The sequence below is a fragment of the Cyprinus carpio genome, chromosome B6 (assembly GCF_018340385.1).
Source record: "Cyprinus carpio isolate SPL01 chromosome B6, ASM1834038v1, whole genome shotgun sequence".
Taxonomy (NCBI): Eukaryota; Metazoa; Chordata; class Actinopteri; order Cypriniformes; family Cyprinidae; genus Cyprinus; species Cyprinus carpio.
Window position 1 is genome coordinate 27,369,706 of NC_056602.1, and position 27,696 is coordinate 27,397,401.

General features: G+C 34.5%; 1 protein-coding gene across 1 annotated transcript in view; it reads right to left on the reverse strand.

Moving 5' to 3' along the window:
- The window catches only part of LOC109092019 (voltage-dependent calcium channel subunit alpha-2/delta-2-like), a 213,912-nt gene that overhangs the window by 41,696 nt on the left and 144,520 nt on the right, over positions 1 to 27,696 (reverse strand). Inside the window, exons 7-10 of the mRNA XM_042726581.1 lie at positions 17,100 to 17,231; positions 16,953 to 17,010; positions 2,417 to 2,467; positions 1,057 to 1,156 (exon numbers count right to left, since the gene is read on the reverse strand). Coding sequence (XP_042582515.1) covers positions 1,057 to 1,156; positions 2,417 to 2,467; positions 16,953 to 17,010; positions 17,100 to 17,231 — 341 coding nt within the window. The remainder of the gene's footprint in view (positions 1 to 1,056; positions 1,157 to 2,416; positions 2,468 to 16,952; positions 17,011 to 17,099; positions 17,232 to 27,696) is intronic.

The window sequence follows — 27,696 nt, forward strand, 5'->3', positions numbered from 1 at the left end:
AGGAAAGAAAATGCCAATGCAAACAAAAATGAAACGAGAAATGTTTCCTAAAACTGCCTATAGGAAAGAAAACTCCCTTTGAGATCTCTTTTACTCTTCTTTGACAGAGAAAAGATTAAAGGAAGAGCAAATTGAGTCTTCATGAGAGAAATGTACCAATCCCAGACTCATGAATGAATCATTCCTTTGAGTCGGACTGATTCAGTTCTTGAGTTCAACTCACTGACTCACAGTAGGGAAGATTATCAGCAAAAAATGACTTATACTGCAGTCTGAGCACACAAAGCTATTATGGACTACTTTTATGGTGTATTTTTGAAGCTACTGCTATTGCAATTAAATGGAAGAGAGTAACCACTACAGTTTGAATCTCTCTTTTTGTGTAATGCAAACTAAATTGTAATTTTTGGCTGATATGGCCCTTTAAAAAAAGCAAAAAGAGTCCATTTTGTTTTCACATTACTCTAGGCACCTGTAGGTAAACAGCAGTAAACACACATAGTGACTCTTATGTGGTCTAAGACTGCTTTTCTTCAGCAGCTGTAGAATGAGCTGTGTCCCGGCTCAGATTATGATGCTCATTTTGCCCTCTCAGAGCCAGGATTAGGAAACACACACTAAGAGCCCCGGATCAGCCCAGATTACTGGCGTGGGCCTCCAAAACGCTACTGTTTCATTATGTGTGTGCGTCTGTGTATATGTGCATGCATACCGGTGTGGATTGTGTTTGTGGGCTGCTATTGTGTGATCACAATAAATCAACCCTCTTTAGATTAAATGTTACATTTCCTGCATTTACATTTTCATACAGGTTCAGATTCCTGGAGGATTCACACAAGAGTCACACAAGTGTTGTCTCAAATGTAATCACTATCAATAACAGCATATTCCCACTCAAGCGATATATATATATATACATACAACAAATTCTAATTATTATATTAATTATAATAAGATAAAAAATGTAATGGACATAAAATTTTAATGCATATACAATATGGGGGTTATGCCATTAATTGTTGATACTATTTACAAAATAAAAATCAAAAAACCTACCCGAGCCACATTTACATAGTCATCATCAGAAAGTGTGTCCAGCATCTCGATGACAGAGGTTTTCATCAGCTTCAGGGTCAGTCCACTGACACTACCGCTCCTACAAACACACAAATACATCACACACTGAACATTACAACATTTATCTAACAAACCAGTCATGTCTCAAAACAGCACTGCACAGCAACACAAGCCCATAACTGCCGTTGCCAAGCAGAACCTGTTGCTAAGTGTCTCCCTCGTCCCTGTCCATCAAAAGTAAATTGTAGACGGCATGTTAAAAAGTGCCATCTTCACAGACAGAACAGAGACAGTCGATCTTCAGAAACAAAGTACATTTGAATTCTATGCTGCAAATTGGATTTATTAATAGCCTACAGCAGCTATTGAAAAAGCTATCATAGAGCACGAGTTCAAGTGTAATTTGGCTTCCAGAGTTAGAAGGTTTAATAAAGCCGAGCACACTGGGGAAAAAAAAAACTCTGGTGACAGCACTATTGTCTCATGCTTCCAGTCGTCACAATGAGATTAGTCTAAGATTGTCAGAAACGTTCAGTGCGATGGTGCTTTTGATTGGCATGAGATTGCCTTGGCAAAGCGACAGCTGTGACTGGTGTATTTTTTAATTAGATATCGGTATCTATTTAAGGTTACAGAGGATTGCCAACCAGTGACAATTAAACTCCATTAAGCAGTTTTCTAGAGAGGTTTACTTAAGAATATGAAAGATTTTTTGACGATTATGCACATAATGGCTGTATGATTGAGGCAATCACTTATTTGTTAAACTACTTTACTTAAGAATATGAAAGATCTAAATGCACAATACTTAAGGTTTGATAACTAAAAGATTTCAAAAAGAAGGTCTCGATGATTGAGGCAATCACTTATTTGTTAAACTACGTTACGTTACTATTCATACTAGCTAAAAGGACAATTCTATGAACTCAAAAAATGCAATGCATACCTTTAAACAAATTCATCTGTAAACATATCTGTTTATGTATGATGCGAAAGCGGTTTTGAGATTATGCATTTTAGAGGTCAGATATGATCAGAGTCGCAGGACATTTTAAATTCTCCACCAGCAGCTCAGATATCGGCAACAGTAATGCCATTTTTCATTGCATATAACCTCTAAGTCATATTTCAGGAACACGGTAGCATTTTGATGTTGAGGCACAAGGTTAATAAGATGGAATAATGTTCTTCTCAGCCGACAGGTGGCAGTAGAGCACCACACTGCTGTTACCGCATCATAAACAACACATTTATCAACATAGATGACAGTGTGTGTTAATGCAGTGCATATGAGACACACAGAGAGACAGATGGAGAGTGTGTTCGAGAGGATACTTACACGTCCACTATGATGACCATGTCCTTGGGAGAAGAAGCTCCTTGAATGTACCTAGTAAAAGTATAAAACAAGACTAGTCAGTACTGATATTAAAAAGTTCATTGAGATTTAAAATGCTAAATAAAACAATAAGCTTTAAGAGGCAGTGAGTTACAGTGATTTTACCATGATAAAAGGCACAATATGAAGTCTTACCAATGGATTACCAGACTCAGCTGGCTAGTTGCTTTTATAAAACAACATTAATAAGTAATATAGTTCACAAGTCAATTTGCAGGTGGTTTACAGGCAACCAACACAGCAACTATGAAGCCTACTGCATCATATTTGATATATGAATTTCTAACGCATCTAAATGATCAGCATGATCAGAATTTTGCTGGAAAACCTGTCGTACACAATCTAACACATGCCTTCTGTCACCTGATTTATAGTTTACGCTATTTAACAAGCAAAAGGCCTTTCAGTGTAATTATATTAACATTCATGTTAAACATGTCGTACACAATCTAACACATGCAATTTCAGTAATTCAATCAAATTGTGAAACACGTGTATTAAATAAACTTCAGTGCACACAGACTGAAGTAGTTTAGTCTTTGGTTCTTTTAATTGTGATGACTTGTGGCTCACATTTACAAAAACCCACCAATTCAACAAATCGCAACAAATAAGAATACTTCATAAGACCAACAAAAAAAACATTTTGAGTGAATGTTGGCCTTCCTGGAAAGTATGTTCATTACTGTACATGTAATCAATACTTGGTAGGGGCTCCTTTTGCACCAATTACTGCCTCAATTCGGCGTGGTCATTTAACCAACTTTTGGTGCTTTTGGCAGTGTGGTCAGGTGCCAAATCCTGCTGGAAAATGAAATCAGCATCTTCAAAAAGCTGGTCAGCAGAAGGAAGCATGAAGTGCTCCAAAATTTCTTGGTAAATGTGTGCAGTGATTTTGGTTTTCAAAAAAACACAATGGACCAACACCAGCAGATGACATTGCACCCCAAATCATCACAGACTGTGGAAACGTAACACTGGACTTTAAGCAACTTGGGCTATGAGCTTCTCCACCCTTCCTCCAGACTCTAGGACCTTGGTTTCCAAATGAAATACAGAACTTGCTCTCATCTGAAAAGAGGACTTTGGACCACTGGGCAACAGTCCAGTTCTTCTTCTCCGTAGCCCAGGTAAAGACGCCTCTGACATTGTCTGTGGTTCATGAGTGGGCTTAACAAGAGGAATACGACAACTGTAGCCAAATTCCTTGACACATCTGTGTGTGGTGGCTCTTGATGCCTTGACCCCAGCCTCAGTGCCATTCCTTGTGAAGTTCACTCAAATTCTTGAATCGATTTTGCTTGAGAATCCTCATAAGGCTGTGGTTCTCTCGGCTGGTTGTGCATCTTTTTCTTCCACACTTTTTCCTTCCACTCAACTTTCTGTTAACATGCTTGGATACAGCACTCTGTGAACAGCCAGTTTTTTTGTCAGTGAATGTTTGTGGCTTACCCTCCTTGTGAAGGGTGTCAATGATTGTCTTCTGGACAACTGTCAGATCAGCAGTCTTCCCCATGATTGTGTGGCCTAGTGAACCAAACTGTGAGAGACCATTTTGAAGGATCAGGAAACCTTTGCAGGTGTTTTTGAGTTGATTAGCTGATTGGCATGTCACCATATCTATCTAATTTGTGGAGTGAATTGGTGGGGTTTTTGTTAAATGTGAGCCAAAATCATCACAATTAAAAGAACCAAAAGACTTAAACTACTTCAGTCTGTGTGCACTGAATTTATTTGATACAAGAGTTTCACAATTTGAGTTGAATTACTGAAATAAATGAACTTTTCCACCACATTCTAATTCATTGAGATGCACCTGTAGCTCCACCTTGCTGTGAAATCTTCCGTAGTAACCGTAAGAATAACTTTTCTTTTGTTAGTAATATTTCAAGATGAACATTTACTGGACTGAAGCAACTTAGGTTTGCTTGATTATCCATACATAATTTTTTGAAAAACCATTTTGAAATGATCAAATATGATCATCAGGCTTTTGAGGGACATTTATTTGATCATCTCTCAATCATCATTATATTACATTGTATGTTTTAAAACCACAGAGCTTTGATCATAAAACTAAGCATGTAAATATCATCTTACTGCAATAATAGACATATTTTTGGGAGATATACAGGGACAACTGATATTTATATGCATTTAATGCAAGTATCTGCTATATTGATTTACATTACAATCAGAAATTCATCTTTTTTTCTGGCCATATAAACATCAGTATTTTGCCAAATTGCATATTTTAGCTAAATTTAAGAGTTTTTTCCTTGAGTTTGAACTCCTTATTCTCCAGTTCCATACTATATGACACATAAAAGCCTGATGTATCAAACACGTGCAAACTAATTATTGCAGATTTTCTTTTATATTGTGACTACATATTCAATATTTAAATGTCTTGTTTTATTAAGGTTTTTGTTAAGAAATTGTTCAAGAAAAGTTAGTTTTTTTCTTTTTTTCTATCTCCAATCTTGCTAATGTGACTTGTTTTTATTGTGTGTTAGGTTAGTTTAAATGAAAGTCCGAGAAGGAGTGAGTTGGGTGGTACGTAAAAGACGGCCGTTTATTCTCCGGCTGACTCATCGGCCCTCTGGCAAACACATTATGCAGTCCGCCCGTCTCTCTGCGTCTTTGTGCAAGCGCTAGCAGATCGTGCGGTGAGGAGAGACGCTTTGTCTCAAGCCATTTTTAGCATGGTGCTCAATCTGAGCGTGGAAAGACAATGAGTGATGCGTGGCACTTTTGTGTCAGCGACAACAAAATAAATAAATAAACGGCCTAATGCCACATCTGTCCACTGCTGATAGAGGCTGACATATAGAAAACACTAGTGCAGCCATTTTCACTTTTCCCCGTGCAATTAAAAAGGCATTACACCTGACAATCAGAGCAAGAGACTGATGCATGTCGTCAAGCCGTTGTCTTCAAAAGAATTGAAAAAGCGTTTCTGCTTCTGCGTGGCAAGGTGATTGGCTGTCGTGCAGACAGGTAGTTAGCGCTTTGTGTTCGCAGGAGCAGACCGATCGTCGAGGGTCTCTTCTACCGCGGTAATCAGGCTGAAGAGGTGACGTGAGAAGTGGTGCCAGGTGCCCGCGGCTCGTTGAGGAAGGGTTTTGAAGCATAGCTAAGCTCTGGAAAAATGGAAAAGCCCTGGTGAGCCAACTAGCGCACTCCACTGCAAACCTGTACACTGACCTCTGACCCACATTTTGGAGGCCAATCCAGTCTTAATGCCACTGGAGAGTGCTAGACATGGAAGGAGGAAAAACACAGTTGAAAGACTGTTTTAAGCTAACAATAACAATGCTCAGGCATGAGCACAAAGCTGTTGGCGCTAGAAGTGGGTGAAATTAATTTAGTTCTTGATAATTGAAGATGCTACCCGAAAGGTCAGAGCTTCTCCATGAGCACTGGCTATAAAAAAAATAGTTTTTTTGAAGCACGGTGGTACAAACTTTATCAGTTTAATTACAAAAGTCTTTCATTTGAATAAGTATAATGTGAGTGAGAAAATGGAGACTATGCTTCTGATACCCCAAGAACCCCTATTACTAGTTTATGCTACACAAATTGTCCATTCAAATCATTTTACTATCTTAAAGTATTGCATACTTAGTCATCTGTGTAGTGGTACAAAAAGTTTGAGCTTTAAAGGGATTTAAAGTTTACCCAAAAATAAAAATTGTATGACATTCTTTCTTTTAGAAGAATATATGGAGAATATGTTTTAGAATATGTTTTTTTTTCTTTCTATGCAATGAATGTTATTTGGACCCAGTACTAAAATAATTAACATTTTGGGGTCACCTATACCTTTAAATTTGGGGAAGATAAGATTTAAAAAAAAAATGTTTTTGAAATATCTTATGCTCACTTAGGATGCATTAATGTGATCAGAAATACAGGAAAAACTGCAATAATTTAAAATATTTTCTATATTAATATTTTTTAAAAATGTAATTTATTCCTGAATCAAAGCTGAATTGTCAGCATCATTACTCCAGTCTTCAGTGTCACATGATCATTCAGAAATCATAATAATATGCTGATTTGCTGCTCAAGAAAAATTTCTTGTTATTTTTTGAAAAACCATGATACATTTTCTTCACGATTCTTTGACGAATAGAAAGTTAAAAAGAACAGCATTTATTTAAAATAGAAATCTTTTACTGAGTAAATGGTAGTGTATGCATTATATATAAGGAGCTGGAATAATGGTGTATTCTACTATTATGACTCACGTACGCCAATTTTCAGTATTTTTGAAGCTTAAAGCTCCAGTCCTTATTCATTACAATTGCATATCCAACCTCGACTGGTATAATTCTTTAAAATCCGTCCTTTTGTGCTTCATTGTCAAACGTCACACAGGTTTGGAGTTATATAAGACTGCAGTTTAATTACTTAATTAAATTACACTATGAGTATCTTATAGCTTGGCAAACTACAGTTTCAAATTAGCATGCTAACATCAGCGCTCTAAAACAACAAAGCACACAATATGACATCAGACGCTGCAAAATTAATTTCTGCTCCATCTCTGCGAGAAGCATAGACGTACACTAGATTTCTCCATATTTAAAATTCATTTCTCAGCTCTGTTTGCTTTTATGCAATCAATCCACAGCACGCTGGATTCAGTTTGTGCCATGTTTGCTCATGTTCTTACTTCTAATAATGCCACCCAGTGTTTCTGCTCAAACAAACACACATTTCCATGAACACAGTTTCAGTAAACACAAGGCATAATTGGAGGTTGAGAGGAGCGCCTTAGGAACAACGATAAAACTCCACTAAAAAAACATAATGAAATTTTCCAAGCCTAAAAGATGCACATGCTTCATAAATACTGCATATGATGAAAAATCAACGGACTAAATGAAGGAAATGAGTTTGCTCAGGATTTAATGTGTGGACTCTCAAAAATAAAGGCCTGTTCAAAAAGTGTAAATGTTCGGTATGACAAACATACACAAAAACATGAAGGCTAGATACATTTTTTTAATGTGTTTAGATTATTAATAAACTGTGTGTTTGTGTGTGTGTGTGTTTATACAGTGTTCATATATACATATATATAAAAAACACAAAAACGTAATGAAAACAAAATATTTTATATCAGGATTTGTCTCCAATTAATGTGATGATAAATGAATAAATATTTTTTGGCCACAAGTAATTGTAGTTGTATAGTATAAGCTATGCCATAAGTCTGAATGAACCTTAAAATCAACATAAGATGGATAAAAATATTTTTATTTGGAAAAAGGTTGCATAAAAAAGAATGAAATGTATTGTTGACTTTAAGAGAAACACTGATGAAACCATGACAATCTCTTTGGCTGGACAGTAAAAGGTAAGGTTAACTCTAGGAGTCAATTAAAGGTGGGCAGCAGATCCGAGCGTGTCACTATCATTCACCATCACTCTATAGACTCTGTTTCTTTTGGCGATGGTATTTTTCAAACTCTAGTCTATATTCATCTCCGCTCTGTGACAGTGATGCTCCTGATCTGTGCTCGGCTCACTGTACCATCCGTGGATCAGCCTGATGGATCCAGATGTGCAGTTTCTGCATGGATTGCACTCCGTAATTACCCCTCCACCGAGGCCTAGCGATGCCATTCCTTCCCAGTCATTACCCACACTCCCCAGCGCCCCGGCCAGGTGACATGCAGATGGGCCATCACAAACCAGGATCCCCGTCCACCGCTTACTCACTAAACACACACGCTCAAGAAGGCCCCTCAGCAGCACAGTCATCCAGAGCATCTGCTGCAGCACCACCAAACCTTTGGACACACCTACTCAATCTACATTATTAGAAAATGATCAGAAATATAAATAATGAAGCCACATCAGCTATGAAAATCACCATGGAGTATGAGAATTAATGGTCTTACATTTGACTTATTCCTCTAGATTCCAGCTCTGCTTCATGAGGTGCATCATGTGATGCTTTTCCTTCACTAAAAATACATTTCATATTCATGCAAAATAAAATTCAATTGACATTTATTTACAAAACCTTTAAGCAAGTGGCTTTAGATTTTTAAGGTTTAAAAATGTAATGAAAAAGTCAAGCGTGCCCCTATTTTGGACTGGTGGTATAAAGATAACCTGAATCTAAAATAAACTTGCAAATGGCAAGTGATTTGATATTTACATTTTTACATTAAGCAGGTGCTTTTATTCAAATGAAGAGCATCACAAACAATTTCTCTTAAGAGCCAACCATATTTGTAGTACTCAACAACATGTTTAAAGTATAAACTAGATTAATACACAAGCTAGAGCAGAAGAGAAATGCAGAAAAGATGAGAGAAAAATAAAAAAGATAAAAGAAAACATAATAAATGCTCGTACTTCATAGGAACAAATTAATATTTTTGTATTAAATATGAAGGTATATATACTTACATTAATTTAAATAAAATAAGAGAATATTAGCATGTGACCAATTAAATTATCTTTATTTAAAAACAGAGTATTTTTTATGATCGTCAAGGTATATATTTTATAAACAGGTGCATTCTATGGGAACTGAATTCACATTGAAATTGTTACTGCCATGCTCTAGCACTTCAGCTACAGGAATATAGAAATACATTTTGTATTCTCTTATATTGTTTAGCTGCTTTTCCTTTCTTTCCACCTGACGTTCCACATTAACCAGCCTTTCTGTGAAATGCCACACCACAGTTGAGGTCACTCACAGTGATTCTGTTTCTCATATGTTTGTTGTGGTGGCTTAACAGCAGGAACTTAGAGTTTAAAACAAAAGGAAAAACACAGCAGGCCAAAATATCTTTCTTCTACTGCAATTCAAAACATGCTGATGTTAAGAATGAAAACCTGCATACTCATTTTTTTAAATAAAACAGTATATGAAAATTTTAAATCTATATTTGAAATATTAATATATTAAATATATATTAATATATTATAATTATAATGTATAAACCATTTTACAATATTATTTTATTTTACATATATAATTTTTCTTTCTTTTTTTTAATGAAATATTATGTGAAAATGTTAAATATTTATTTGAAATATTAAATATACTATAATATATGATTTTATAAAACATTTGTATAATATCATTTATTTTATTATTATCATTTCATATTTATTAAATAAATAAATATGAAATAATAATAATTATTAAATACTAGATAGTATTAATCTGTTATTTTGCCATTTCAATCAAAATCCTTAAAAAAAAAATCAATTCAACTTTCACCAGTCTTGCAAAGCAAAAGCAAACACATTAAAATTTAGTATCATATATTGAACATTTTTCCAGGTAATAGGCACCTCTGGATATTTTGAACATTAATTTCTTTGATTTGATTTTATGTACAAGTCAATTTTTCTAAATAGCAAGTAAAATCCAGTTATCATTTCAGCAATAATTTGTTATTTTGCTATTTTAAAATTTACAAATATCTGATCAAATAATGTTGGTGTTGGAAAAAATGGTCAAGATGAAAGCATTGCATTGTGAGAAACAACCAATTGAGCAAAATGTTCTATTTCACATTGCACATTTTTCTAAGTGTTAGGAAATTTGCATACTATGAACCATACTGTATACTGCAAAAATAGTATGCGTAGTATACTAGTATGCTATTCCATGCACAGTCCAATTCAAAAATCATTTCCTCAAAGTTACAGGCCAAAACAAAAATTTCACTTGCATTTGACAAGTGTTAATTTCAGAGAAAAGACGACACCGTTCGCAAATGACGTAATTTCAAAATAAAGTAGCAGGAGAAACCCAGAAAATGACAGGCATTCACTGTAATACTGTAGACTTCAGCATCATTGTGCACAGTAAACAGGTTAACCCAGCAAACGCCTCTACAGGAGAGACAATCTGGCTGTGTGTATGAAAGCGCGAAGGCTGGAGGGGCTAAAAAAAACCTCATCACAAAAATGTCCCATTTCCAAGCACCGACAAAAAGCACATTTCCCAGGAAGGTGCTGGAAAAGTAAAAGCACGGACTGACATTGTAATGTGCCTCGTGCCGCTTTGATTGTGCTGCATTCCCTCAATAGGAGAAAAACATTGGAATTCATGAGGTACTTTTATCACGGTGCAGCGTGGGTAAAAATCAATGCATTACCTCGAGAGAGAGCGTGTTTATGCTCTCTGACCTTGCCTGTCTGTCTCTCCCTGTCTCGCTCTCCTATTCCTGTCTCTCACGCGCTCACATTAAAAATGAGTAAATTATAGGCGCTTACCGGGGCTGAAATGATATGGTTGACTTACACATGTGTGCAGCTGCCGGTTTCCGTCTGTTACAATCTGCAGGTGTGATGCAGCTCGTGATGGGGTTTATTGAAGTGTACTGACTTCACTTCCCTTTAAATGCTTGTGTACAGACGTGTGTTGAAGGATTTGTGTGTGTGTGTGCGCTGATGGGATTATTATTTTACGGGCCGCTGCTCTCTCAGCTCTCCTCTGGATGTGTTCTTCAATAGATTGAATTAAGATTAAAACACTGAGGCCCGTGAAGCAGGTGAGCTGTGGGAAAGAGATGTTGTTGTGTGTTTATTCCAGTTTTTATTTGCTTGATTATGCAATAAATTGATGGCGAGATCAGCGGATCTGTATGGATGGATGACCAGTCAGTCTGTCCTTTTAGGCTTTTATAAAGATTAAACTAGCAGGGAAACATAAACTGTTTCATGAATTCAAAACAGAACCTCTTCAAATCTTATTTTGGTTTGTTATCACTATTGTGAGTCTAAGTGATGTTAGGATTTTAATGCTGAACTTACTTACAGTATAGGCGATACACTAAAAATAAAAGTACCAACTATTGTACTATGATGGTTGTTTGGACATGTACCATGGTAATTTTACAATATTCAGTAAAGTGCCTTGGAAAACCATGTAAAAAAAGTACTGTGGCAGTAATATAGTACTTCATATAATACAGATGGGTAATACTATGGTACTTTGAAAAATATTACTGCTGAAAATTATGTAACATGGTATTTATGTGATGGTATTCACCTCAGTGTTTAATTTGACTGGAGAGCAGGAACAGGGCTGACAGGACTCCATCTAGTTTGGCTCTTTTTGGCGTTTGAGCAGCCGCCATAATATTTACTTAGGAGCCAGATTGACTTTTCTCAGAAATCAATATGTGCTTTGGCTGTGCTGAATATCTGCTACGCTGGGCTGAACCTGCATGGTAATGGCTTCTCTGTAACACTCCGATAACAAAACATACACCTCTCTCTGTTTCTCCTCCAAACTCTTCCAATCAATCCTTGTGCCTTTAGCCGTCGCTCACGCTCTCTCCTCCAAATCTTCACCCTCTCCCGCCGTCCTTCGCTAACGTGTGTAGACATACGTTATAATAGAGGTGTGTTAATAATTCATGTCAGAGCAATTGGAGACAATGAAGTGATTGCCTGGGTCATTTATTTTCCAGTCAGAGTCAGAGTTGATGTAGAGAGTGTCAGAGAGCCGATCACCTCCAACAAACATCTCTTCAAAAGCTCAACTGTTTCTCATGAGATTAAATAAAGAACTGATGGAGACCTGTGCTGATTTTTCTCCTTAAAGGGATAGTTCACCTAAAAATGAAAAATCTGTCATTTACTGACCCTCATGTTGCCCCAAATCTAGATAAATGTCTTTCTTTTGTTGAACATGAAAGAAGATATTTTGAAGAATGTTGTAACCAAACAGTTGCTGGTAGCCATTGACTTACACAGTATGGAAAAATACTATGGAAATGAATGGGGACCAGAAACTGTTTGTTTACCGACATTCAACACAACATCGAGTGTAAAAAAAAAAGTAAAAAAAAAAAAAAAACAGGATGTTCATTTTTGAGTGAACTATCCCTTTAAAAAAGACAATAATGTCAAACTTGTCTTTCCTTGAACATTAGAAATGATCTAAACAATGCCTCTGTTGTCTAAAATTAAAAGTTAGTGATATCTATGAATATTGTGAAACAATTCTTCATTCAGCTCTTTTGATGTTTTATGTTTATATATTACGTCCATTTGCTTACATTTCTAAAGTTCAAATAAATATATCAAGTATTCCCTTACACATTATGAAAGTAATATGTTTTAAAATGATAAAATTCATTTAAACTGTCTTTATATGTGTTAAAAATGACTTAATTGTGCATTCATTTGAACATTAAATAAAGTACTGTATGTATCCTGGAAAATACTTGTTTTTAAACACTAAGTACATATATTAAATTTTTTTTTTCATCAGTTTTAAAATATATTTTCACCATTTATTAAATTATTAAACAGTTCAAATAACTATATAAAATTTTAAATATTGCCTTAAACTACTTAAATACTACCTTTAAAAATAATGATTCAAAAATATATATATGTTTTTAAACAGTAGGTAAATATATTAAATACATTTTTTCATCAGTTAAAAAAAAATTCACCAGTTTACGTTATTAAATAATACATAAAATATTGCCTTAAAATTATACAAAAATAATATTAAAAATAATTACAATATTTATAATACTACACACACACACATATATATAACTATTTAACTGTGTATTTAATTACCTATCTAATTAAATATACTCCCGGGCAATTGCACATCTAGACAGACAATTATTATATTGACAGCTAAAATCATTTGAGTTCTCACAAATAACTAAATTTATAATTAGAATGGAAATGTTTTATCAAAGTGTCATCCCTCTGCTTCAAAAAAAAAAAAAAAAAAAAAAAAAACACCCAAAAGGCCTTTATATGTAAACCTGTGTAATTGTTGCTAATAGCTAACAGATGTTTAACAGTGACTTTACATCACAGCAGTCACTATATTATCTTTAGCTTGACCGAAATGCTATATTAACCAATCAGGATCAAGCCCCAGAACTATCCGTTTTTTAAATGCACAGTTTATTAAAAGTTTCCTCCAAACTCTTGCTCTGCCGTCTTTGAGACATTAGCTGAGCTAAGCAGCAGGCTGTTATTTGAGTGGTCAAGCCGTGCAAAGAGTGTAATACACAATGACAGTGTGTTGACCATAATCATGCAAACTTGACCTGACACATCTCGACTCCCCCTGCTGCCACGGCCTGCCAATCAGCAGAGCGGAGCACAGGTTGCCAAGCAACAGTCTGAGAAACAGCTCTGGTGCCGTGTGCGGGGGTTAAAGAGCAGTGGGCAGACGGCTATTGTGACACACGCTTAGACGCCAGTGCTGCTGCTACAAATGTGTCTGAAGCTAAAATCTGTAATAACTGCAAAGAGACATTCAGCATTCACACTCATCAGAGTAATCATCCATCTTTGCTCACCTGCCCCAATTTATTTTGAGTGAATCACCTGAGCACTAAATGCCACGTGACTAATCTCCCTAGAGGCACAGGAAATGACATCTTTTAAGAGCATCTTTTATGTTCAATGATTTTTTGTTAATTGTTTTTTAAAAGTATTTATTATATAGTTTGTATTATATAATTTGTTAAATTTTATATATTTAAATATAACAAAATTATTGTAAAATAATTATTTTTTAAGTTAATTAAAATGATTAAAAACTATACTTGTTTTTGTGTTATGGTTAAAAATATAAGGTTAAAAATAATATTTAATAATAATAAGAATAATAATAATTGTAAAATAATGTAAAACATATGCTACTATATAATGAAATGTGCAACAGCTATATTATAAAAAATAATTTTTACACATCAAAATTTCATTCTAAAATATATTTTTTAATATATTAAATGAATATAATTAGTATATAATTTAATATAAATATAATAATACATATGTGTTAATTTTACTATGCTGAGAATTTTGTTTTTGTTACAAAATACGATGCTATATTTATAATTTATTTATGCATTATTTCTAATGAAATGTACATCATAAATGTATAAATGTATGTATATAATAATATATATTATGAAATGCATATCAACATTTAAAATAATATTTAATATTATAAATATATGTTTAATAAACATAAATATGCAAATATTGATGTTTCTTAATATTATATATATGTATCATTTATATTATAATATTACACTTTAGAATTTTACAGCTGCAAAATGTGTCTCAGCCCATCATAATCGACAGCTGGCCGGTTTTACTGTGCTGAGAATTTTGTTTTTGTTACAACATACAAAACTGCTTTTGTACTAATGCTAGATTTATCATTTATTTATGAAAAATGTATTCATGCATTTTATGCATAATCTTATATTTTGGTTTGTGTCCATTAAGTTTGAACAAAAGGAGAAAATAATCAAATAGAATATCCATTCTTTTTAAATGTAATACACTGGAATATAAACATTTCTGCTGCTTATACTGTGATATGCAGCAAAATCATGATAGGAAATGACTCATTAAGGGGGTCCAAGATGAATGGATGGCCTGCTCATCTGAGGAGGAGTTTGGTCCTACCTCACACTGCACAGAGACGTATGAAAACAGAAACAGCATGTGGAGCAGAGCGCCTGCTGATAGCACGCTCCAAACCAATTCATCATCCCTGTGCTTATAGAGCTGTTGTGCTTCTGTACAGCACCGCTAGCCTACACACTCGCAAAAGCATTAAAACCAACTCATTAAGTCTGCAGAGCGTGTTGCATCACAACAAAAACAATGTAGAGCTCGCTCCGGCTCATCAGCAACATTAGCGCTTTGTCAGCCAAACAAGCTAACTAGCTGCCTGCTCCTGTTGTTCGTCTTTAGCTTAAAAGCTTCTTACAGGTATATTGGGGATTGTTTTTTTTTTTGCGCCAGGGACACTTTCCCTGAGTGTGAACTTAATTACTCTGTCAAAGAAGAGGCTCATTAGCGCCTCGCTAAGACTCCCGTACTCTGGGAAACACCGCGGCACGCTCATCCAGCCGGCTAACACGCCAGCACCTGATAACAACTTGTTTTCCATTTAAACACCTTGCTTTTCCCTCTAAACAGCTTCTTCTTTCTTCATTAAGTAGACAGAGATGTATTTCTGTGGGCGATCGTCTCTCTGTAGGGCTGAAGTTATGCCCTCGATCATGACGCCTAACCCCGGGCTAATCCTGCGGGGATTGTTCCTATAACAGGTGTACTGTGAGTCGCTCTGGATGAAAGCATCCGCTACATGCGCTACCTACTGAGCACTTTGGCCCAGGCTAACGAACTGCTGCTACTTATATCGCGCACAAAAATATGTACTTTGCGGTTAATGAGAAAGTCAATATAGTTTTGAGTGTACAGCAAAATTTGGCAAAATTTGGCCCATACTGTCACAAACTATCACATCATACATATGCATGTGGACATAAATGAAGGCATGAATACTGTTATAGATAAATCCTGAATACAACTAAACCTAACAACTACAGCTAAATAAATAAAAAACATATGCTACATTAAAATAATTAAATAAACAATAACTTCAGCTAAATAAATACACAAGTAGATAAATAAATAACTTATCCAGAATAAAACTGATCAATAAATAAAATGACTTCAGCTTAAATATGCATAAATCAATAAATATTTTAACATCATCTAAATGCATAAAAAATAAATACATGACTTCTGCTAAATTAATAAAATATGTATGTATAAAAAATGTATAAATAACTAAATAACTCCAGCCAAATATATAAATAACTGATGCTAAATAAAAAATAAATTAATAAAATAACTTCAGCTAAATGAATGCACAAGTAAATAAATAGATAACATGCAGAATGACTGAATGAATTAAAATATCTTCAGATAAATAAAAGCACAAGTAAAAAAATAAATATTATTACATATGATTATTAAAATATAAATAAATACTTTAATCTAAATAAAATTAATTAATTAAAATTACTTTGGTTTATTTATAATATTTAAATATCTCATTTAAATTCAGCTAAATAAATACATAAATTTGTAAATGAAAAATAAATTATGCTAACTAAAAATAACTTCAGCTAAATAAATCAATCAATCAATAAATTCAGCTAAAAAATGAATGTTGAAAACAATTTCAGTCAGTTTTCCATTAATTTGCTCTTCATAGCTAGGTTTAATTCTTATTTCGGAGGCTGCATTTGAAAACTAATGTTCTGCCATGACAGTAGTTGATGTGAAAGAGAAAACTGGCTGTTGAAGACAGTTAATGCTAAGGCTTGCTACAGAGTCCCTTGAACAGCACATACTGGTGCAGGACCGCAACGGCGCAGGAAATCACAATGTAAAGTCTTCCCTATAGATCTGAAGCGAGTACATGGGGCCAGACCGACCCCGCCGGATGCTGCTGACACACATCCTGACCCCAGGTCTAGGCGGCACAGTAAAGTGGGGCAGTCTGACTTAATTTGAACTTCACACGCTTGCTTGCTCTTTGCAGCAGAGGCTGCCGGGAGCCGGAGAAAATAAGAAGATCAAAGTCAGAATAAATGGAGTATTTCCTCCGCCGGCTGACGGTACTCACCACGGGCGTCTCCTCACATCATACAGGTCAATCTTGTTGGGCGCTCTCCACTTTGTGGCTACAGAGAGAACAGGACACACTCAGAGTTTGCTGGCAGTAATGGATGCACTGTGGTTTCCAGCAGGGTTTCCTACAGAAGAGCTTTACCTGGGTAGTATCTGGTGACTCCAGTGGCACTGCCGAACACCTGCCAGCGCAGAGAAGGATCCTCACGACTGTTTTCAATGAAGACCCTCTCCAGAGACTGAGTCCAGTTCAGCTCGTTCAGGATCGTGGGAGCTGCGGGACACACCAAAAACACAGCTTTATGAAACATCATAGTCTGTGGACAAACATTTCAAACTGGACAAGCTTCAAGCATTCACATATGATTTAAATTTTGCTGTTATATTTTCAGTCTTTTTAGTTATTATATACACTAATGTTCAAAATGGTGCAGTATGATTTATTTTTTTTTTTTAAGAAATTAGTTCTCTTATTCAGCAAAGATGCATTCAGTTGATCAAAGGGGACATTAAAGGAAATTATAATTAATAAATTCTGCAAAGTTTTCCAAAAAATATTATGCAGTTTAAACTATTTATTACAGTATTTATTTTTTTCATCACTGAAAATAATCAGAAATGTTTTTTTGTGCAGCAAATCAGCATTTAAGAATGATTTCTGACACTGAAGACTGAAGTAATGATGCTGAAAATTCAGCTTTGCATCAGGAATAAATTACATTAATGTAATGAATACATTATAATTGAAATATATTCAACGAATAGAAAGCAATTATTTTAAATTGTAATAATATATCACAATATTACTGTTTGTACTGTATTGTTAATCAAATAAATGCAGCCTTGGTGAGCAGAAGAGACTTCTTTGAAAGACATTTAAAAATCGTACTGATCTCAAACATTTGAATCGTAGTGTATTTTAATAAAATTTTCATCCTTATACAATTTTGCATCCTTTTTCTAAATGTCTTTACATTTTGTGCTTTATAATACTATATGTGCTTCTTACAAGTAAAGTATTCATTATTATAAAAAAATTTTTTTGTTTGATTTAAGACAATTCATAGAGGTGATCTGTTGAAGAACATGCTAACCGAAAGGCAATGTGGCCTTTTAAACCGCTGACAAACAAATCTCCTTATATCCACAAACAATATCAATCCAAAAAACAAAAAACAGATATTTCTGATAACAGAGACACACACATCAGAACTCCATAAATATGGAAATATTCAGAGAAGCACTTGTGAGTGTTGTGAACGGTCGGACACGTCTCTCACTGCGGTGTCCAAGGAGAGCGTGAGCAAGGTCATCACTGTATGGAGAGAGAAACTGCTCGCTGGTGATTCACACACAGAAACCAGGAAAGGTTTTACAATAGGAGAAGATCTAGAAGATCTTTTTATTCTCTAGCTCTGCATCTACAGTATGTCCTGCTGCTTTAAAGAACCAAAGATGCAGTATAACATCAAGAATTTACCAAAAAGAACAACCAAAGACACAATGACAAAACCTTACCTCTTAGTATTTACACATTTTATAGGTGGCTGGCTGGAGGTCATATTATTGGACACTATTTGTATACACTCTTGAATACATTTTGGTCTTAGAAGAAGAAAACAGTACATTTTAAAGTTTAGACTACCATTCAAAAGTTTAGGGTCTGAAAGATTTTTTTTTTTTTTTTAATGAAGTCTCTTCTGCTCTCCAAGGCTGCAGTTTTTTGATCAAAAATACAGTAAAACAGTAATAATGTGAAATAGTGTTATCATTTAGAAAGACTGTTTTCTATTTGAATATATTTCAAAATGTAATTAATTCCTGTTATGTAAAGCTGAATTTTCAAAACATTTTTTTTTTGTCTAATTGTGTCTAATATTTCTTTTATTTCTTTTTTATTTATTCATTATTTTTTGATGAACAGAAAGTTCAAAAGAATAGCATTTATTTGAAATAGAAAACTTTTTAACATTATAAATGTCTTTAATGTCACTTTTGATCAATTTAATGAGTCCTTGCTGAAAAAAACAAACAAACAAAAAAAAATTCTGACCCCAAACTTTTGAACGGTAGCATATTTTATAAATGTTTAGCAGTACACTAGCTTTTAGATGACCTTAGATCTAACAGAACTAATCTAAAAGCCACAAAAACATATTTTTGATGTTCTTTGTGCTTGGTCATAAAGTTAATAAATCCATCATAAGGTTAGATCAGCAAGGCAGAAAATGCCCTTTATAAAAATACAAAACCAAAACTGTGTCTGAAAACAAAGCCAGCAGCCTAACCAACAACTGACATAACATAAAACAGTTCTGTGTGAAAATACAGATGGAAACCGGCTTTCAAACGCAGCACATCGTCACATGTCTGATGAGCTCAAACTAAGTGATGTGACTAAGACTAAGCAAATGTTTAATGTGCACTTATATCTCAGCTCTTCATAAAGAGTCTCAGTGGACAGGATGTTCTGCACACACTGGATTCGGTCGTGTCTTGATATCTTCCCACCTCCGTACACTGAGATAAAGGCGTACAGTAGGCGCGCTAGCTTCATTTAACTGACAGCTCTCTGCAAGCGTACTCCACTTCTGTCCCATGCAGTTTGTCTCAGAGAGCAAGTAAAACTTTTGCAGCGTGTCTCACTCTCAGCTGTCTGTCTGTACCTGCGGCTGTCTGCTCCGCTCAGCTCTCTGTTGTCCTCCTCTGTCTCTGTTTGTTACGCTCAGCGTGTCAGTAATGTCTCTCCATCTTTCGTGCTCCCTCCGTCACCAGCGTCCGATCCACAGCTACCCACCTACATGACACGCAGCGCAAACACTGACCTGACGCTGCCAGAAAACATCCTCCTCCGTCCATCTCTTCCTCTTCTCTTTTCCTTCACATCCTTCTTATTGAACTAACACATCTCTCATTCAATTCCTTACTCTCTGCTTCCTCACACAAGCATGTTCTATCTATCTATCTATCTATCTATCTATCTATCTATCTATCTATCTATCTATCTATCTATCTATCTGTCTGTCTGTCTGTCTGTCTGTCTGTCTGTCTGTCTGTCTGTCTGTCTGTCTTGCACTCTGCACTTGTTTCTTCATTTTCAGAGACATTGGAATAGCATACTAGCCACCTCCTCATACTATCTCTGCAGTATGCATTATGTATACAGTTTCCAGTATGTCAACTTTTTTGCATGCATGGAATAACTGGATGATCAACTACATTTGACAAAATGTGCATGCATGTATGCATGCAACCAGAGAACACGAGACTGCATCACATAATGTAATGCAGTTCACATTTGCGTAAAAAAAAAAAAAAAAAATTAATTACAAACAGCAGATTTCTATTTGAATATATTATATAATTGAATTTATTCCTGTGATGCAAAGCTGAATTTTCAGCATCATTACTAGTCTTCAGTGTCACATGATCCTTCAGAAATCATTCTAATTTGCTGCCCAAGAAACATTTCTGATTATTATCAATGTTAAAAACAGTTGTGCTGCTTTATTTTTTGATACATATAAATTTTCAGGATTCTTTTATAAACAGAACGTTCAAAAGAACAACATGAAATACAAATATTGTACAGTACTAAACATTACTAACAACAGGTTAAAGTGCACAAATTTAAAATCAGCAGCTCTGCTCCAGATAATGTTTAGTCTTATATTTCAGTATCTGATGTTTAAGCGAGTGTATAAGTGTGTCTTTGAGTCAAGGATACAGCGGGAGGCTCCCACACACACCGTTTACAGCATTATCAGACACACACAGGGTGGTATATGCAGATTCAACCACACCAGAGAGGACAGCAGCTGACACACACACACACACACACGGCTGTGGCAGGTCGTCTAAGCAGAATTACGAGGGATAGGTAGATAAGAAAACAGACGCAAAACAAAGGCCCCAGTTGATTTATTTACCGAGGACGTGATGTGCGCTGGACAACTGATAAAAAGAAAAATATCCTCCGAGGGAGAATTTGTGTGTGGCGGGGTGGAACTACATGGGGACCATCCTTCAAAATAAGAGTGTGTGTGTGTGTGTGTGTGAGAGAATCCATCACACACCTTCCCCCTCAGACACTTTTAAGAGCAGCGGTTGTGCTGAACACTCGGTCTGTTATGATGCAAAGCGGCACACGAGGAGCGGCTCAGGTTATGAGGCCGATTTATGGGGTGTGCTGAGAGCCAGAAATCCTTCATACCCGATCCCGTCATGCTTATTACTCAGCAAAACAGCTAAACAGCTGTACTCCATGTGCTGGCTGCTGAATGATGGAGGATATACTAATCATTTACAAATCTGTGGTTACAAAAATGTGCACATAAAGAGGCTATATTTATGCTCTTCATTCTAGAATAACTGTCAGGACCATTTCATTAAATAAATCTATAAAATGGATAATTCTGATTCTAATTTCTGGTATTTTGCAAATATATAATTTCATATTTAATTGAATATATATTTTTAGATTTATATTTTATATATTTACTATTTATTTTATATATTTATTTATTAAATCTATTTAAAAATCCTTTAAGATCAGGCAATAAATTTTTTTTCTTTAAATAATAACATAATTTGAACAATATTTAATCATTTTAACATCAACAACGAAAAAAAAAAACTTTAAAACTTTTTTTAGGTGAGTTTATTGTTTGATTTGTTTTAATGTTTATATCTGATTTATGTTATACGTTTTTATGCGATATGTGTTTTTATGCTTTTTCTTTTCATGATATTTTATTGTGCTTGAAATATGTCACTGAGTGTCATAAAAAAATCCATAAATAAAATGTATTATTATATTGTATTTATTTAAAAAGGCAGAACTTTTGAACTATGTACTGTTTGAAGAAGTTTTAGAAATTGTCAGCCAGCTCTATCATTTCTTACATTTGTCAAAATTATGAGAACATCATATACAACTTTATAGAATAAAAAAAGGTAAAATGCTGACAGAATTACCATTCAACTAACTCAGACATAAACATTTTTTGAAGCTTGTTTGTAACCAAGCTGCACCCAATCTTACTGTCAATTTTGCGGTTTAACAAACTGAAAACTTTACACACACACTCTCCATCCTGTGTTTGCTGCACAATCACATTCACAGCTCTCAAACTGAAGCATCCACATCTCATCCACACCTGAGCACATCAAGGCCAGAGACGACGAGACACTGGTCTGTCATACACACACACACACGCACACACACTGACCTCAGGTGATGGAGAACAACAGAATAAGAACCCTACAAACCAAGCAACAACCAGCCACTTCAGTCAGTTCAGTTTTGATCACATACAGTATTCATCTTCCTCTTTTTTAAAAAGGTTCCCGCAAGAACAACAGGAAAATACAACTGCTTACGGAGCGCAGAATCTCAGAACTGCTGGCGGAAAATGGGAAGGGGGAAAAAAAGCTTTAATTAAAATGATACTGTAACCAATAAACAGCGGAAATATAATTTGTGAATGTGCTGGTGAATGAAGGAAGGTGTTGGCTGCGTTAAGATTTTTAATTAGTGTGGCGGAGAGCGATAGTGCCCCTTCACTGAGCAGGACGAGCGCGCAGAGCGAGGACGAGGAGGCGGCGCTGAAGAGAACACGACTTCAAATCCACTGTTTATAGCAGTCCCACTTCTTCATCTCAAAGGGGGTTCGGTTATATCTGGCTTCCAGCAGAGGGAAGAAAATGAAATCTTGGATTGGCACGCACACAGAGGCTGTGATTGACGTCGCTCTGATACTACAGTTCAGTCCTGGTAATGACACGGTCAGGCTGTACACAAACTGGAAGCATGTAAAACACCATTACAGGTCGTCTAACACTACCTATGAAACCAGTATTATATAATGCATTATAATTCCCTATAATCTATTCATAATGCCTTATAGTACACCGTACAATCAGTTGCTTGTTCTCATAAATCACTTTAAACATTATTATTCCAAATGAATTCATATTAATACCAGTTAAGATTCATGATGAAAGACAGCCTGCAAATAAAGTGTCAAGATGGTTAAAAAGAATACATTACAATTTATTAAATTAAAATAGCTAACAATTTATTTTTTACTTTTATATTTACATGCTTATTGTCTTATTTTGTCCAAAATGAAAATAAAATAACAAAATAAAATAAACATTGAAAGTGATCACGTATTTTTCAAAATGCATTAAAATTTATTACATTTAAATTGCTTACAATTTATATTTACATGCTCCTAGTCTTATTTTCTCTAAAATAAAATAGACAGCTTGAAATTGATCTTTTTTTTTTTTTAACATTAACATTTATTACATTACATTTTACTTTTATATTTTATATATTTTATAAGACCATGTTCCTGGTCTTATTTTGTACTGTATTGTGTAAAATCAGTCATCACGCCAAGGTCATGGATCTGAACTGATAAAATGTATAGCTTGAATGCAACGCAAGTCGTTTTGAATTAAAGCATTTGCCAAATGCATAAATGTAAATATAAGTACTAATTTTGGTATGTCAACCTGCATGTCTTGATCTTTTATTCTGAAAGGTTACAATCAAACCAGACTTGCTCTCACAGTACCGGTTGCTGGTTTGTTTTTCCCAGTCTGAGAGGAACGGTGAAAAACGGTCGTCCTCATCCGCGGGAGGTGCTAATCCGTTCAAGCTGCTTCTCCTCGCCTTTCATCCACACACACAATTAGTCTTTCAATTTCACTTTAATAAGCACCATTTCCAACAGTATCTCCAACAACAATTGAGACGGGGACAGTTTCTTACAGCGGGGATTAAAATCAAAGACGTTTGCTCAGAATAATAACGAACGAACTTGATCTGTATTAGCATATGTGTCAGGACTCTGTCAGCTGAGCTAATCTGCTGGAGTCGAGCTGACGATATGATAGTCTTCATCACTGGAGGAGTGGACTAACACAGAAGGGTCTTCACACGGATGTTAAAATTCATTTGAAATACTGTATATCATGCAGCAACTTTAAAGGCATGACCAATTCATTTACATGTGTATACTCCAAACTAAACCACCTTCAGGTAGACTGTGAAACACTATACCAGTAAAAGTAGGGCTCTTTCTTTACCGTAGAAAAGGAAACACACACAAGATTTTTGGTAATTTCTAAACGATCTGTCTGAGACAAAGATGAGATTAAAAGGAGATGAAATGGAGACTTTGGGTTAAGTTCACGTTTTTTTGAGTTTTCTCTCAACAACTTCTCAAATTGTGCTCAAATTTGCTGAAATCAAAAAGAAGAAACCTCATTATGAACTCAAATACTTCATATTAAATTCTTCAAAGGCCAAATTAGCTGGGATCTCATCCACATCTCTATACTCTTACTGTAAAGGTACTGTAAATTTTAGGTTAAACTTATAAGCTTCCATTAGTTAACTTTAGTTATAGACTTAACTAACAATGAGCTTTTTAAAAAAAAAATAATAATAATAATTACTATAATTAAAATGAACAGTATTTCTTACATTGGCTTTGTTATTATTAATGTATTAATTAATTAATTAATTTTTAATTTGTTGAAGTCTTTGTTCATTTTTGTTAATGCTTGTTAATAAAAATAAACAATTTATTGTCTATTATTGTCATGTCCCATTGCTTAACATTAGTTAATGCATTAACTGACATAAACCAACAATGAGCAATACATCTATTATTATTAATATTAACAGTACTGGCAGTATATTAACAGTATTTATTATTTGTAGTAGGAGTTATTTATCTTTGTTAATGTTTGTTAATGAAAATAAAACTGTTCATTGTTAGTTCAGGTCCCATTATTTAATGTTAGTTAATGGACTAAACATTAACTAACAACGAGCAATACATTTCTTGCAACATTTTTTTATTATCATTATTAACAATATTTTTTATTAATTTTTATTAGTAGTAGCTATTAATCCTTTTTTAATGCTTGCTAATAAAAATATAAATATTCATTGTTAGTTCATGTCAGTTTCTGGTCCCATTAGTTAATGTTAGTAAATGCGTTAACTAATTTTTGCAGCATTTATAGTTAGCACTATTAACAATATTAGTAGTTATTAAGCTTCGTTAACATTAGTTAAAAAAAAAAATACAACTATTTATTGTCAGTTCATGTCAGATTGGTTAACATTAGTTAATGCATTAAATAACATTAACAATAAACAATACATGTGTTGCAGCATTTATTATTAGTAGTATTAACAATATTTGTTATTATTATTATTTTTATTACTAATAGTAGTTATTTATCTGTTAACGTTATTTAAAAAAATGCGTATTTTTGGTTCATGTTAACTCAGATTCCATAAATAATATTTTAAAACATTTATTGGTTTGAATAATGTCTTAGTTATTGGTGAAACTAACTTTAACTAAGACTAATAAATTCTTTCACAATATTTTTCATTGTTTACAGTAACTAATAACTAACGTTAACATATGCCGACTTTTTCTAAAGTGTTACCAAGAGATGAAGTTAAACATAAATGAGATGTTCATGATGAAAGAGCGGCGTCTGAGCGCTAGAGTTTCTCTGTTGTATTTCTCGAACACCTCGTCTGAGCATCGCACCACCCACCTCACTATGGCTTTCCTCCAGTGTCCGTTCTGTGATAGGCGTCGATAATTAGACGGAAACTGTGTGGCTGTTTGACCTGTGCTAATTAGAAAGTTTGCAGACTTGGCAGCAGAATTCATCGGTGGGATAATGAATCATAAAACGGTTCATTACAGGCCGGCGAGGAAACGTTCTCAATCTCAATAAATGGCCAAGGAGGCCTGGCAGAGCTGCCAAAGCTGGACTCACACACACGCCGGCCCATTTACTGCATGAAGAGTGACACACACACACACACACACACACACACACACACACAAAACATTTTCACTCGGAGCCGCTGCTATTAGCGGAAAGTTTCTGCTTTGGTCTCACATCAGCACCACACAATACAGCACCTAAAGCCTGACTGAGCGTCTGGATAAAGGCAGCTGTGGAGAGTTTCTCACAGGACACAACTATGTCTGTGACAAAGAAAAACACTGTGTTTGTGGTTCTGCTCTGATTTAATAGAGGGGAAAAAGCCACTCTCACACTGTAAAACCTTCATATTTATCAAATGAAATGAGTTAATTTCACTCAAATAAGAGACTAACCAGTCTCTCTTGCCTCCTCTGAGTCCATTGGTGGGGGGTAATTGAGAATGAATGGGGGAAAGTCATGTGAGAGGAGGCAATGCCTCCATTGCAATATGATTGCATATGACTGGTTATGAACGGCTGTGATTAGTACACACAATAAATCCTGCCTCTTGTGTTTGTGCGAATCAGTCAATAAATAATATCATGGTGTTAATAGGAATATTCATTTAAAAAACTAAATAAACATCTCACACACTTAGGTATAACCACTTAATTATGTTAAAATAAAATTAAATGGCCTGAAAACATGATCTGTGGGAGTTTTTAGTGAGTAATCAGCTAGGTGAAATTTACAGTAAATCTCTGTGTCTGTGACCAATATTTAATGAGCTTTGAAGACTGATGATCCAAACAATTCAAGTTCACTAATTCAGAGTTCACTAATAAAGCATATTATTTAATTGTTACTGCCTTGAGTTATGTTGGAATAAATGTAAAATGCTAACTTGATGAGATTCATACTTGGCTTTAATAAATATAATACTGATTACATTGTTAACGTAAACCAAGAAAATGTGGCTTGGGCATGAATTTACATTTGATTAAAAAACAAACAAACAAACAAACAAAAAAAAAAAAAACTTGAGCACTTTGCCTCCTTATTTTAAAACACCACTGCAAACCACTGACATAGCTCTCTCTCTCTCTCTCTATAACTATATATATTCAAAGCTCTAAATACAGCATATTAACTGTTTTGACAGTTACTGGATATCTATATATATATTATCTTTTTTCACTCTATTTTAATTCTATTCTTTAAAAAAATCCAATTTAAGACTTGCACTTATTGATCTAATTTACTCATTTACTAACTGCTTGTTTTCTTTAAAAAAGTAAACCTAACACTAGCTTTGCTAATCTTTTTGTATTCTATTCGTTTTATTTTTATTTATCATACAATTAACAAAAGCAAAAAGACCTCTAACACTAGCTTGCTCTATTCTTTTTGTATTCTTTTTAGTTATTATATCATTTATAAAAACCTTGCTACATATACTGCATAAGGTTAACTGAGACTTGTTATAGCACTTATATATCATTGCTCTTTTGTTGATTTTGATTGCTTCCGTTGTCCTCATTTGTAAATCGCTTTGGGTAAAAGCATCTGCTAAATGACTAAATGTAATGTAAATGTATCTTTTTTAATATTGTGGTTGTTTTACAGTAAACAACTGTATTGTACGTCTGTTTTATACTGTTTTTTTTATCAGTTTTAAATAAAAACTTTTGTCTTAGGGGGAAAAAATTACAATAATTTATTATCCAAGTAAATGTTTTAGTTTGAATTTGACAAATGATAAAATTTCACTTTATAAATTAATTCACTGAATTTAACCTTGGACCAACTCAACTGCATTTCATTGCATGAATCAGTTTTTTATGAGTTGGGGCTAAACATATTTATTGGATGGAAATCCTACCTTCAATTAAATTGAGTTTGTTCAAAGTAAAGAAAAGAAAACATGAGTCAATGTATATACAATTAAGACATTGTAATCATTAAAGTTTCAGTAACAC